At 39.4% G+C, this 15,648-nt stretch overlaps 1 protein-coding gene across 1 annotated transcript; it reads right to left on the bottom strand.

Annotated features, from left to right (window-relative positions):
• Positions 1-12,030: 12,030 nt before the first annotated feature.
• On the bottom strand, positions 12,031-12,747 carry LOC116265433 (glutaredoxin-C1-like). The gene has a single exon (XM_031646028.2). The coding sequence runs from the start codon at positions 12,658-12,660 to the stop codon at positions 12,229-12,231; it is 432 nt and encodes a 143-aa protein (XP_031501888.1). The 5' UTR covers positions 12,661-12,747; the 3' UTR covers positions 12,031-12,228.
• Between the last annotated feature and the right edge of the window lie 2,901 nt (positions 12,748-15,648).

Here is a 15,648-nt window from a genome sequence, read left to right as displayed (position 1 = left end):
ATTAGAATGCCAAACAGTAAGAACGTTCACGCCTGACTTGAGTTATGCAACTTTGTGGCTCCACATCATCGCCTTCTCATAAAGTAAGTATCCCTGATATTCTTGATGATGAGCTTCACGTTGATCTGGCAGCTCTATAGATTCCTGACAGTGGAAGATGCACTCTGCGAGCAGGGCAGGGGTCAAGAGGGGCCATGGCTTCTTTTCAGATTTGTAGATAATCAAAATTTTATATATAAATCTTATATGTTTTTGTTTAACCTATACAAAGAATTTGAGAAAATATATTTCTGCCCCTATTAAAATTTTGACCTGATTAGATATCATTGTTGAATTTTATACAAGTCGAATCGAAATTCAGTTTCAAAAAGCAGGTTCTGAATGCAAGTATGGATTTAAGTCTGATTACAACAAGTGTTTGATTAAATCATATTCAGCAAAATGGGGTTCCAACTCGAATCTGAACTGTTTAAATCTCCACTTTATAAGTTCTTGAAAACCAACTTATAAGTCTCGTGTCCTGCGCTCTTTCCTTCCTATATATTAATTAACATTTTCAGAAGAAAAAGTTAAGCTTGTTAAAAGGCTGTTTGAGAACAGTAAGAGCATACTATTACTAAAATTGGCTAGATTCATTAAACACTTTTTATAAATTTAATCAATTTTTGAATTAGATACATGAAACACTAACATAATGATATTGTTTATGTACGCCTGCCCACAAATTTGAGAAACCAAGGTTCATTCAAGGCTCCGGTGGAGGCGTCGTTTTATCCGGATCAAGATTTGGTCGCGATAGTTCCAAGATTAGATCTCGATCAGGGGTGGAGCAAAAAGTTTTTCATGGGACGGGCTGAATTAAAGTTTTTAAATTTTGATTAGGGCCGAAATACTATTTTTTAAAATTTGTGTATAAAACAAATAATTTTTTTTAAAATTTACATCTAAATTTACAAAAAAAAATTGAAGTGAGCTAGGGCCCATGCGAGCCCTACCTTCGGCTCCGTCCCTGATCTCTACTAACCTGCAACCTCACAAGTCGTTGGGTTAGTTGCAAAATTAATGATACAGGTCACACTATTTATCAATTTCATTTCTGCCCTTTTAATTTTCCTTTGAGAAAATTACAACATTGCCCAAGGAAGCTAACAGCTGTTCCTTTCTGCTTACCAAAGCCAAGTCGACAAAACAGTCCCAAACAGTCCCAATGTCCCATCCTTATCCTCTCTCTGTCCCCTTATATATATATATATATATATATATATATATATATATATATATATATATATATATATATATATATATATATATATATATATATATATATATATATATATATATATATATATATATATATATATATATATATATATATATATATATATATATATATATATATATATATATATATAAGGAGACATAATTTATCCGTCCATCTATCCATCCAGATCTCTCACACATACAGCCTGATGCAATGGGTGTGAGAAAAAAACAAAAAAACAATGAATGGACGGCCGAACGATTCAAACTTATGTATGTTGATTTATCTAGTCATTTGGATGGTTCGGTCTCTCACACACACACAGCCCAGTGCAATCATCCGGATGGCAGGCGGATTTGAGGTCATATATATATGTATATAAACTTTGATTGCCAATTTAAAGATCATACGGCCACGAATTTAAAGTTTTTTGTATTTGAAATGTCACCCTTTACCATAAATTCACCGAAGATCACCCTCTTCAAGCTGAAGTTTCATAAGTTTTAAAATCCCAGCAACTTGCAAGAAATATATGACGGTACAATTTGTAAAGTATGTAATATATCGGGGTCGGATCTGATCATGGCTTTAAGTCCAAGCTAGTGATCTATAAGCTCAGTGATTCCACGTATGGATTCAGATCATGTAACCTTTTGAAACTGAAACTAAGTCTGATAGAATCTGACATTTGGGTTCAGGGTCTTGGATTTTGGCTCAAATTCAGGCTGAGATGAAAGAAGACAAGTATGTATATGTGAAAACTTAATTATCATATCTTTGTTTGTTACCAAATCAGACTCTTCATGTAACACCCCATAAGTTTAGTCATGTATCGAAGGTTGTGATGGATCATTAAGGGCTTATAAAGGGAGACCATTAATAAGATGATTGTCCTGATTCCTAGCCTTTTGGAGTTGGAACCGAAACTGTTAGGGTATGGGTTAGGATCCGTTGAACCAAGGGCCCGAATCCAAGAGTGGGTCGAGTTGTTACAGTGGTATCAGAGCCAGGTTCAACACTCGGACCTGGGGTCCTGCGGGTTGGGATCCGTCAAACCAGGGGTCCGAACCCAAGAGTGGGTCGGGTTCTTACTCTGGTATCAGAGTCAGGTTCAACACTCAGACTTGGGGTTCTACACGCGCGGACGCAGGTGCCTTAAAGAGGGTGGATTATAACACCCCAAAATTGCTAAGGGGGTAGGTGGGATCTGTCGAACCAAGGGCCTCCACTCAAGAGTGGGTCGAGTTGTTACAGTGATATCAAAGCCAAGTTTCGATCATGGGACCTATGGGTTATGGGCCCACCACGCTGTGGATCATCATAAGCTTCAAGCTTTAGGAAGTACACAATCATCTACAACATATATTTGGACCAATTAAGAGATCTAGACTCTAGAAAAGCAAGTTGCATCTAAGACCGGGCTGCAGATCACACCAGACCCAGATTGAGCTCCTTACTAGACTTAAATTGATCAACCATCACTTCAAGAACTGAAAAGCCTTAGGAAAATCAAACCCAAGTCCTAAACCCTGGTGAAAGCAATCAAACACTATAAAGTCAGTATCTAATTTTAATGTTGTGAAGGATTAGGGATGTCAATATATTTGATTGGGGTCGTATATCTGACCAAACCGTTTCAAAAAAATCAGATGTAAAAAAAATGTTATTTGATTAAGAAATAGGATCAGGCTCAGATTTTATGAAATGATGTCCTATCGTAATCAGATTTAGATATATGTAAATAGCCTCTTGGACTCAGATCAATTTTTTTAAAAACAATGCTTTGAAAATCAGCCAAATTCAATTCAAAATTCGGATTTGGATTCCGAAATGAATGTAAAAATTGAATTTGGATCAGATTTTGGATTGTAATCAGATTCGACTTAGGGAATGACTTTTCTTTGTTCATATTTTAATTCACGGCCACATCGGATCTCTACTATTACGAACAAGACAAACACAAGATCCTGACTCTCTATAATGTGGAGTCAAGCAGAACACTAAAAAGCAAAAATTCATAATAATACTCCTGATCACTCTTGGGATCTATGTAAAACAAGGGGAGCTTATTAAATTGGGAAGACTCCATACTCTCACATGAAGTGCCATGTTTTTATAAAATCTAAGAATTGTACATACAGAACACCAGGAATTAAAATTGGTCGGCTGCCAAATATTGCCGGATGGTTAAATATTCAAAATGCATCACCAAAATCTTTAGCGGCAGAAAGTTGGCAATGGTTGATGATGTAACAACAGTTTATGATGTTTATAGTGATGGTTTCATGGTGCTTTTAGTGACAGATTTCAAATATTTAGCCATTCGATAACATCCGATTGATTTCAATTTTCCGATATCATACCATGAAGAAGAGTGTCATTCAAAAAAAAATTTCTTCCACTACTTTGCCCTTACAGCGAAAGACGGCATCCTCATCGATGGTTAATTAATTTTGCTAGCTTTCGAACAAACCACCTACTACTGGGTCCACGACAGTGGGTACAGACTTTGTTGATTGCTTCAATCCAAGATCCAGATGAATGGTTGTTGCTACCTTTATCACTTTTCTTTTGATCATGCATGGTTATCGTTTCTTGTTCCATCAGGATCCAAGTTATGTTGATTATGAAGTATTACAAGAAGAAAGAGGAAGCTTTTTCTGTGTTCTTGCTGTCTTCTTCTTAGTTAGCAAATAGACAAGCGATGCCATATTCAATGTGAACACTTCAATTTTTATATATTAAAAACATGATTGGTCATAGACTATTAAATGAATGAAAAAGTGACAGGTCAAGTCTTTGTTGACTCTTACTGCCTTATCCACTGAACCCAATGCTCACAGTTGTGAATTGGTCTTAAGGCAGCCAAAGTAATCTTCCATTAGATTAAGTAATATCACAGAAAAAGTTAAAAATAAAAAGAAAACTGGGGCACGAATCTGGGGATTCTTTTGGGGGTTACCAAGATAAGTTTAGGTCATTGAATAAGAAGTTAAAACTATGAAGAACCAGTACGGGGATTAACTGAGTAATATTACCAGTTATATAGCAGCTATATGAAATCACCTTCCCTTTCATCCAAGACTATGATTCAAATATATAATATGATGTCCTGTTTGGTTCTTTAGATTTGTAAACCAGTGTTCTTCATGTGTAAAGTAGGGTTTACAGTTAATTTTCGTCAAGGAGTAGTATTTCCTTTTTTTGCGTTTAGTGTTAAATCTTGACTCAAAAGTAATTGAAGAAAAACAATCATTTTGGGACCAAATTTATTACTCTAATCCCAAAGCAAGGCTTTGTTCTTCTATTTTCTTGATACGAACCTCAGGTTTCTACTCACACAGAAGCCTAAAGCTTTGCCTTGTCATCCACTTGAATGGTAATTTTTTCAAGCTGCTCATGTTGGCCTCATAACTTAATTAAATAAAAAAGCATAGTCAGTATAATAAAAGATAAGGTCGTTTTGTACATTTTTTTTTTCATGCAAGTTAGTATCTAATAATAACTATGGTCAACGTCGGAGATAGATGTTGGCCTGTGTGGGCAGCTGCCTATACAGACCAACGTTCATTTTCAATAGAAAGCTGGGACCAATTATACGGGGTGGCCCTTAGACCCTCTCTGAAGCTCTTTTAATTTCTTAGCTTCTCGGCTGAAGAGCTATGGCTCTACAACTGGCTGAGCCACTTTGAGTTTATGGCCCTTATGGACGGAATTGGAAGATGAGCCCATCCCTACCTTTTATCATTGCTCCATCTCTAAGTTACAATTACCTTGGTTCAGTGAACGAAACAGAGATTTTAGTGATAAAAAGCATCAACAGGTGAATCTATAGTTGAGAAAGGAGACTATTGTGCAAATCAGTATGTTTGAATAAAAACTTTTCGAAAAGTCTTGGAAGGGCAGGTGCCACTGGTTAGGTATAGAGGTCTATAGATTCACAGGTATTAGGTATGGTATTTTGTGGTAAAGAAATTGTGACAGATTCTCTCTCTCTCTCTCTCTCTCTCACACACACACACACACTCTCTCTCTCTTGTGTGTGGCTAGATCTGGTTAGGCAGCTTACCAACCAGAGGTGTCAAATCATCTCTCTAGATCTCTCTCCCTCTATCTCCATATATCATATCTATATGGGCTAGATTGAGCTAGGCAGGCTATGAGGAGAAAGCAGTTTAGAGGTTTGTTCCTTCCAAATTCAGGTTCCGTGTGAGCGAGGTTTACAACCCATTGTCTAGAAAGAATGCACCATTCCTTCTACATCCGTAGTTTTGAACTGCCGCGATGGTAGTAGTGTACCCTTCAACTTAGATATTGTACCCCATCAATAAAGATGCAAGAACATGACATCTATAGGAATCAAACTATAGACCTACCTTAAATAGGCCTCTAACGACTATCTATTGTATGCCCTTGGGGCGCTAAATTGGCTATTTATTAATCCTTAAACCAAGGCATGCAAGTTTCTCTACCGCAAAATTATGTGTCCTTCGGTTGTGAACACATTTTCTCTAATCTAAGCTTCTCAGTTCTTCACCAATCCCAACTGATTTCCAATGAAGGCACTTGTCTTCAATCATGTGTCTCACAAGTCTCACCGTCCATTCCAGAAACCAAATTAGCGTGTTTGGTGACAATTGAACACAGTTTACAATCCACACCTCCTTTGCGAGTGCTTTGATCTGCAGGAGCCAAATTTAGTAAGGACCTTGAGTACTGAGAAATCAAAATAATGTAGTCATGGATAATATGCCCTAAGCAAACTTGTGCGCTACGTGTGGATATTACCAAAAATTCCGAGTTGATAATCCACCCAGACTTGCTACAGAGAAAGAACAAGCCAAATGCTGTACTCCACAGGCAGTAGATACGGGCATCTTTCGCATGCAGATCAGTAACAGTCATATTAAAAAATCTACAGAATCAAACAGACCAACTTTCAGTAGACCTGTCAAAAGAAACATTTCTGTACAATGGTTGCTTCTACCATAAGGTTATCCCCAATCACAAGACATTCTTCGTTTACGTGTTGGACCCTTTCAAACACGGGTGAAGAGGTTCAGAATGGCAGGACATTCTTCACTGTAGGTTACTATCCTGTTACTATCTTAGGATAGAATGGCTAATATCTGTTGTAGATAATGCAACCTGTTCATCTCCGCATACTTGATGAAGATATACAATTATGAACAGGTCTGTAATCTTTGAACTATCTGAAGCCCACTTGGCAGGCCAAAGAACTGTTGTAATAAGGGAGGAAATTGTTGTTCAGATCTGGAACTTGTGACATCCATTAAGCCATCATCTAATGAAGCTCTCTACGAAATAAACAAAGCCCTGATGACCTTCTGGACGAAGTGCCAAGGACACACACAGAAAGATCCTGTCTAGAAAGACAAAGCAAAGAAATTTTTTATACTGCAACGTAACGAATTGAAAGTAGTGATGTTGCAATTAAAAAGTCTTGCTTCTCTTTTGCGATTTTCATACTCCAACTGCGGGCATTGGTTGAATCACCGATTCGAACATGCACTCCAAATTTAGCTTGGGAAAACAGTGAAAAGCTGGCAGCTCTACCTGTGTAGCGCGTACTGAACTTAACAGGGAGAAATCTTGGATCAAATCAAACAGGTCATGAATAAAAGCGGGAAATCTCTTGCATAATTTGGCACTGTTTGTCTCTTGCTATATCTGCCAAACCTTGATATCTCAAAATCAATTGGATTCTTGTTTGCCATGGTTGCTCCGTTCTTCACTCTAACAGCAAGAATTCTTTCTCTCCAAACCTTTTCAAACTACTTTTTCAAGAGACAGGAGGGAAATATTTGTCTTTTAATTTTTTGAAGTAGAGATATGAGTCTACGTCGGTATGTCGCTCATGTCGTCGGAAACTGCAGCGAAAACAAGGTCGCTGCAACACATGTTATTGAGAATGGGATATGCACGTGCATATCGAGTGCCAGAACAAAACAAATTCCAGCACAGTATATGGAAAACAGGGTATAAACATGTGACGCGAGCTTTTCCATGGTTTACAGAGGTACTGCTCTCTTACCTTGTTCTGTTTTCTGATAAACTGGAATTCGGGCAGATCTATTTTAATACAGGCAACTAGGAAAAGAGTAATGGAAAACTAAGATTTCAAACTTTATAAATACGATCTACTCGGGTTACAGAGACGGAGACAGCTTAATTTTGTGACACATAGTAGCGCATGATCAACTTCAGTGCTTTCAGTTTCACCTTCCACTTGCCAGGCTTCAGCAGTCAAAACATTCTCTACCCACAAGGTCCAACTCATGTAACTTCAGAAAAAAAAGTGAAAACAAGAGAGAGACTTTGTTCAGACTTCGGCTTTGCTGTGGGGCCTAACGGGACAGGGAGAAGACGACTGAGGAATCGCTTTACAATCACAGGCAATTCTGCCACCTTATGATAAGAAACTCGAGGAACGATAAAAATCTCATGTGGGTGAATTGTCGCTGTCAACAGTCATTTTTTTGAGTGACACTGCAACCTTCCTTGGTGATGCTGCAATGGCAGCACTGTTTTCAGAAGCCGCCAATTTGAATGTAATCGGCGGATTCAATTTGGTGGCCAATTTAAGAGTGCAATGCATAACATTTTAACTAGCTTTTAATACTTTACCATTTCTCTAGTTTTAAAGAACTTCTAGGTTACCAAGATCACGGCCGTAACTTTTTTCACTAGATTAAGGCTAAGCACAAGGGCTTCAACAAGGGATCATGAGGATGAGGAAAGAGAAGCTGCTTTCCCTGTTACTCCTGGAAGAAAGAACAACGGAAAAAATCTATTTGGGGTTTAAGCTTTTGCCCTTCATGCAATTTTTTTCACTTTCTTAATTGGCTCTACAAGGTTTATGTCAAATTGCGAACTTTATTTCATGAAGGAAATTTATAGATTTCGGAGTCTATAAATGTGTTTATTCATTAAAAAAACAGGATTACTTATTATTTTCTTAAATTTAAAATGAACGTTAATTATTTGATTAAGTTTAGTTAATGATATATAAGACCAGCGCCATGTCAAGCAGTCACAAGAAAACTCTTTTAGCCCCACTTGAAGAAATTCATAAGCTGCAGATCCTTTTCTCCAAGTGCTCCTATTCATTACATCATTCATTGAAGACAATGAAGCAGAAGATGTAGTTATCTCCATTTTATTACCAGTTTGCTCATTTTCTGGTGAAGCCTCACTCCTGGTACGATACTCCATCTCATTACTGTATGGGAGCAAGTATACCACCTGCAAAAATCAAGCCACCTATGCTATACCCATTGAGGGCGAATAGTTTGCTCATTCATGACTCTAGAAAACCCATGCAATCACATCTCCTAGACCAATCTTACTACTTTTTTTTTTTGTCTTACATCAAGGACATGCACCTCATGTGCTATTCCCTTCATTTCCCAATATTAAATGCTCTAAAGAAACACCCACCTAGCAAAAGGCATCATGATCATGGTCATTATTTATTTGCAAATGAGAAGCTATTGGGTCTCTCCCTTTGACTTGAGCCCTTCATTTATATATAAAGATCAATGCATTTATTAAATTCACATGGTAATGGCAAGTGCCCATCAGATAGCTGGTGTCAAGGAGGTGGCCAATGCCTGACCAATAATTTTGTAATTTGAAAATCAAAGAAGCCAATTAGGTGAATGTTAAGTCTCACCAAGCAAAGCCAATGAAGATGCTTTTAAAATGAAAATGAAATCTCCAATGAGAGTAGCTGGAATGGGGTTCGGCACATCGCTGGAACTAGTGGCTGGTAAGCTTGCAGTCATTGGTTCAAGTGGCATAGGCTCAAGGCTTAATCATCCTTGTGCTAATAAGGCGGGACCAGTATACAAGCTGACATACGCGGATGTCTTACCAAGCACCAATGCAACCCCGAACCTTGGAGGTAAGAGGAAAGAGGGGAGAGGATAGGCTTCGGCTTTCACTGGTGCAGTGAGATTGTCCTCTTAGTTCACCCCAGATTTCCACCAGGAGTAAACATGCCATTTTGCTATAATCCTAAAGAGAGGTCACTCTTTTTCAGAATTCCCAAATACAGGCCCAGGTTCTTAGCAACTTGATATTTGTATCAAGAATAAACCATTTGAGGGAGCTAATTAATGCATCATCATAAAGTTAAACATGACACAAATAACACAAGTACTCTTTGGCCTTTCTTTTCGAAGCCAGGGAAAGGGCGATCACTTGCTTTCATAATGAGGGGTGGGAAAGAAGATTTAGAAAGCTTTTTTAAGTGGCAATTCTTGCAGTTTGGTCTTTATTGACGACATGATAAAAAGTTGTGCCTGACAGGAAGTATTAGACAGAAGAAGTGGAACTTGGATAAGGTAATCTCCTTTCTGGGGCCATGAAATGATGGGGCCAGAAGCGATCAAGAGGAGCTAGAGTTGTTGCAGAAACTGTGTCATGCTTTTTCAGCTCTCCAAACAGTGAAAATGTGCGAGGTCCTTTGTGAAAACATGGAAATCGAGGCTTGGAATGAAATGGGCACTGTGGCAATGAAAGCTATCCTTTGGCCTAGGGTCATGTTGATTGTGAAAAAGCTGGATTACATAACATTACGAACTGTTTTTTGGTTTTTGTTGCAAGGAACTTTCAAGAAGCTAAAACACCTAGTTGGGTGACAAGAGGAGTATTCTTCCTACTGCGCAACAAAAAAGCAGAAGCCCCCACCCTTTTTTCCATCTCTTTAGGAGTATCAGACCTACTTTCAGTATCTCAAGATGACGCAATGTTATGCTTCAACTAGTATATTGGTCTATTTCCCTCCTTTCTCTCTCTCTCTTTTACTTCTATCATGTCCCATGAGCTAGAAGCGAAAATTAACTGTGTACCAGTCACTACCCTATCCATTGCACCAACCCCTCGAGGACTAGAAGCTAAAACATTTAGTTAGGCTTAGTTAGGCGTCAACTTTAATAGAAATGCAACCATAATGACATCAATATGCACAAAGCTACATTATCATCTTTGTTTTGTAGCTGCTGATAGAAATTTCTAGGCAAAAGATTATAATAATCTATCCACGTGAATATGACCTCCATATTAGAGTTTCAAATGGACTCCTCCTAACGCCAAAAGGTGCATTATCAAGATTACCGACAGCCACCAAAATATGAGCTTTTCTCAAAGCGAAGGAATCTTTTCTTCTAGGTCAATATTTGGTGGTACATATGGCTTGGCATGTACTTGGACAGCAAAAACCTCTTGTGTGACCAAGGAGAGATCATCGTCATGAGTTAAACAAGAGCTCCAACTACTTAACTAATTAAGAGTTAGACATGTAAATCTTCATGATAAGAAATTTCAAATGGTCTTAATATCCCAGAATATGTTACTTGTGCATAGTCTTATAATATATATATATATATATATATATATATATAACGATTCCAAATATTAAATCAATACAAACATTGCTGCTATAAAAGTAACTGAGTTTGTGATGTGCCAAAATGGCAAGGTTTGTGTCACAAAATACATAGTGTTTTTAAGGTTGCTTAAACAATACCGCTCCGCCCATATGGTTTACAGTTTCATAAATATTTTCCCTTTCCCTTGGATTCAAACACTACCATGGATTCAAACACTACCATCTTCTGTTCTTGCCTTTATTCCAAAGTGCAACCAATTATTTGTTTTGACCACGACTGGCTTTCGCGTTGGATTTTACCAATAAGGAGAAATAAAAATAAAATGAAAATAAAATAAAAAAGAAAAAGATCCTCACTTTCCAAAGTTGTCCCTCCAATGCACAACGATATGACGTGACCTCTCTTCCATTATCATCCTCTCTCCAACCAAAATGACCAAAATAACCTTTGTCACAGTCGTATAATAACTTACCATATGCATATATTTGAGCTTGAATACAAAACATTCCCGTCATCAACATCACGAGTCATATCATGTCCTCGGTGCTGCATGTGGCAATATTCTAGAGTAACTACCACCGTCCATCCCAATTGTGGACGGTTAACCCTCCAATAATCAAATGAAGAAAGTAAGATCTCCACTTTCTTATCTTAATAATATATTAATGATATCATCATATCACCATTCAATTTTAAAAGCTCCAAACACTAACAAGTTAGTATTTACATGGCTTGTACACAATCATATATATATATATATATATATATATATATATATATATATATATATATATATATATATATATATATATATATATATATAATTTATTTGACTTGTGTATCTGTCCTGTATACGCAACTACGGGTATTTATTTAGGAATTAGTGCATTTAGATTTGGAGCGGAAGAATATGACGATGGGTATCTAATAAAAATAATAAGATAACGCCCATGTAAGCAAGTTCAGTGTTGAGTAACTAATAAAAGTGAAGAAGCCGACAGATTCACAAATTTTTTATATACAATTCTGTGGGAGACCAAACGCTGGCTTTGGTTTACTATGAAAGGGAGGTGGAGAAGAAAAGACTATTTCTTAGTTGATATTGCTGTGGCAAGTATTCGTGACATTGCAAAAAGAAAGACGATATTTTAAACTAAACTTCGCTACCATCGGCCGAACTTATGTCAACCTTTTGGTGAAACTGTCTTTATAGTATCATGATTGTTAACGTTTCTATGGTGTCTTCTTTGATGAGAAAGAAAGAGAGACCGAAATTTAGCGTCTTACTCTGCTTTTCTAATGAGAAGATTCGCAGATCAAACTCTTCTGTAACAGAGGTCGATACAGAACTGAAGAAGAGAAAAACAAAACGAACGTTCCATATATATATATATATATATAAGACTTGCTCCATACTTGTATGTCTATTTTCATGTACAGACTCATAATTTACTGATATTTGGGCAAGCAACAGGAGGGATCTAAAAAGCGGCAGGAGGGGAAAGCTCCCCAAGATCACGAAAATCCTAATCTTTGTTACACTTTTCGAACTTACATCCAAGCGGCGCCCGCTTCGCTTAACTTGGGCACCAGCTGGCCGCTGAGGTGGAGGGCCATGAGGCTTTCCACGCCGCCGACCAGGCTGCCGCCGATGAAGACCGCCGGCGCCATCTGCCCCAGCGGCACGCCGCCGAACAGCACCGTCGCGGCCTCGGCCTCCTTGTCGTCCAGCTCCACCACAGTTGGGTGCACCCCCAGGGTGGCGAGCAGCCGCTTGACCACGTGGCAGAGGCAGCAGGCGGCGCGGCTGAAGATCACGACCGGGTTCTCGGAGATCAGCCGCCAGACGCGCTTGTCGGGCGACTCGACGGCGATGTTGATCGACAGGGTGGGCGGTGGGGGCGGCGGCACCGTGGCAGCAGCGGGGAGGCGGAGGCTGCCTATGGGGTCGGAGAGCCGCTCGCAGCGCAGCCCATGCATCATCGCGTCGCCGGATTCCGGCCTAAGGGAGACAAAGTGGCCGGAGACCGAGAGTGTGTTGTGCGTGAGCGTGAGGACCTCGTCAGCTGCGGGGATGTTCTTTGGGCGATGCTAATAAGAGGGAGGGGGGGGAATCACATGGGCGATGACGTGGCGACGACGTCATCGTGGCGTCACGCGGTTGGATGACGAGAGTATGGTGCACCGTGGGGCCCGCCAGGCTCCTTCTGTAGCGGCGGGCTGTTCTCCATTTGGCGCCACGTCACCCATGGTCCCCCTGACGTCATTCTCGGGCCCCCCGTGACGTGGGGTCTTCCTGGAAACAGGAATCGGATCGGCATCTTTTTACGGTTCTTAAATCTTTGGTGCCTTTTACTGTTGGATCGAGAATCTGGATCGGGCTGAGATGATAAAGCGATTGCAGTATTTTTTGATATGGTCCGAGATCCAAAAAAGACTAATATCAGAGCTAGCTGAGGCTGGACGTGGATGATAGATAGGGATGTTGTTAATAGATCTCACTTGACCAAACAGTTTAAAAATTTTAACATTTGATTACGAAATTCATACTTTCGTTCGTACTCAAATCTGGGATCGGATCCATTGGCATCCGAATGAAAGCTCCCGTACGCAACGTCACCACCCTCATCATTCTCCGTCCCCTTTCGCTTTTGGCTTTCTTTCTTTGTTTTTTTAATCGCACGCAAATTGGAGGGCATCGGGACAGCCTGGAGACTCGAACCCGGGACCTACCTGGAGACCTTTCGGTGTTGTACAAGCCATCCAATCACAGCTTTCCACGTGAAAAAGAATCTCAAGATGGGGTGGGAAGACTGGATGAGCGGTCCAGGAGCAACCACGTGGACCCAGAGGAAGTTACTTTGACGGGGGTTAAAGCTTCTTGTCTGCCGTTTCACACCAAAAAAAAAAACTTAAAATCCTTTGGAGCCCGCCGGGCTTGTAAATGGATCTGATCTTATCTTCCTATTTAGACCCGACCCGCTGTTAATGTCATATTTGATGATATTCAGTACCTTTGACCACCATGGTAACTTCGCAAGAGGTTCACTTTTTTTTGAGCCTGGTGAAATCCATCTGACAAAGACTGTAAAACAATTAACTACTTTTTACTGTTACTTGTAGTAAGCAAAATACTTTTTCATGTCACTAAAGTTAAGGAACAGAAATGCAACCGATGAAATCCTACGACTCATTGAAATCGAGATGGACGGCACCGATGCACTGGTCAATGGGGAGGTGTTGGCTTACGTCTCCCCCCAAACAAGAGGAGACAGGTGGTGGGGTCCGACTGGACTGGTTTCGCTGCTGCGTGGCAAAAAGAAGACCATTGACTTGCGAAATGACGGTTGCCCAACTCACCCAAGTGCGGGGATCACCAACCAACTGGTGAGGGGATGCGGGTGCGGGTGCGGGTGCGGATGTAGGTGCAATGACAGTTGTCGTCGTCGCATCTCAACCTCAGTAGACCATGAATGCCGCAATGGAATAGCACGATGCTGATGCAATTGTACTTCTAAGACCAATAATGCTTTAAGTGTTGTTTCGGATTTCCTTTCTTGTAATGGTGTGATTATTGGGTTTGAAACTATACTTCTGTTCTCACTCATGATAAATTTCTGGCTCTGCCTGGGTGTTATGCTCTTGATGGTTTAGAATTTCAGGAAACACATGAGGCGGAGGAGAGCAAATGACAGGAGGAGTTGTGAAGGATGCTAGGTTGAAAGCACATATATTAAGTTTCAACCTTGCCATCCTGCAGTCCCACCCACTGAATTCAGAAAAGATATTTTATCCCGAGGACTAGTTAAATTGGAAATCAGATTTCAGTTCTCTTATCTAATTGAGATCAAACCTGAATTGGATAATTGAATAAAAAATGTCCTCATGACTCCAATCTCTATTGTCCCGTTTGCAGAAATTTTTCCCAGAAATTCAAGTTTTTTCTCCATGCACATCAAATGGACCTTAGCTTGTTCCTGAATTCAGAAGGGTCCGACTTCTTTCCATGGATGTTTTGTGCCGATTAGAGAATTCGTCATTTCATCTCTCTCTCTCTCTCTCTCTCTCTCTCAATCTTATCAATTAGATCTCTATCTCTCTCTCTCTCTTTCAATCTTATCAATTAGATGAAGCCATGGACGAGCACGTAAGTGTCCATTGAAAGACCCTCCTTTATGAATGCTAGAAAAAAGCCATGAATTACTTGGCACCAGGTTGGCTGTTAAATGAGTAGAAAGCTTTTAACTTTTGCCCTTCAGGAAAGGAGGAAAGAACTGATAGCTGCAAGCAGCAGCGAATAGCGAACTTTCCTGAGAGTTCGATTCGCAGAAGCTCTTGCATGAACTGTTCAATGCAGCGCAAACTGTATAATAAGTTAGTTTATCATTAATAAGTCAATTACTTCACTACGGGAATCCAGAGATTCTTTGAATTAGTTATTCTTACTATTCCTGAACGTGGAAAGAAAATTTTGGCTGGGAGAGATGGATGTTGCGTGATTAATTCATTAATTAATATCTTACTGCAATATGTGGTTCAGTTAAATTAGCTAGAAGGGAAGAAATTGTGAATAAAAAACATTTGCCGATAATAGAAAAAACTTTTTGGTATTATTAAGAGAGTGTAATTAGATACATTTCAACAAAGTAAACTAACCTGAATATAATTAAATATGAACTAACAGGGTTAGGTATAGATAAGAAGTTGATGAGCAAAATGAGCACGAGTCACTTTTTGCTATAATATGTCGCTCACTTGGCTAACTGAACTTGGATTCATCCGCAGGTTGATTTTACGTGAATATACTTCTTGTTTGCAGCAAAAAAAATCAGGCGTGTTTTGATTATTGCCAGAAGTATGAAGTGCCGTTTCAAAAATTTCTTTGTTCAAAACATTACCTGAAAGTTAGCCATGGTTCTGCTTTTCTCTATCAAGAAAATAGATGCATGCAAAATCAGAACAAAAATATCA

Source organism: Nymphaea colorata, chromosome 1 (genome assembly GCF_008831285.2).
Source record: "Nymphaea colorata isolate Beijing-Zhang1983 chromosome 1, ASM883128v2, whole genome shotgun sequence".
Lineage (NCBI taxonomy): Eukaryota > Viridiplantae > Streptophyta > Magnoliopsida > Nymphaeales > Nymphaeaceae > Nymphaea > Nymphaea colorata.
Note: the sequence above shows the minus strand (reverse complement) of the source record. Positions and strands in the feature narration are given on the sequence as shown.

Bases quoted from the DNA above. Each gene is read 5' to 3' on its own strand.
- LOC116265433 (XM_031646028.2), bottom strand. From the start codon at position 12,660: ATGATGCATGGGCTGCGCTGCGAGCGGCTCTCCGACCCCATAGGCAGC.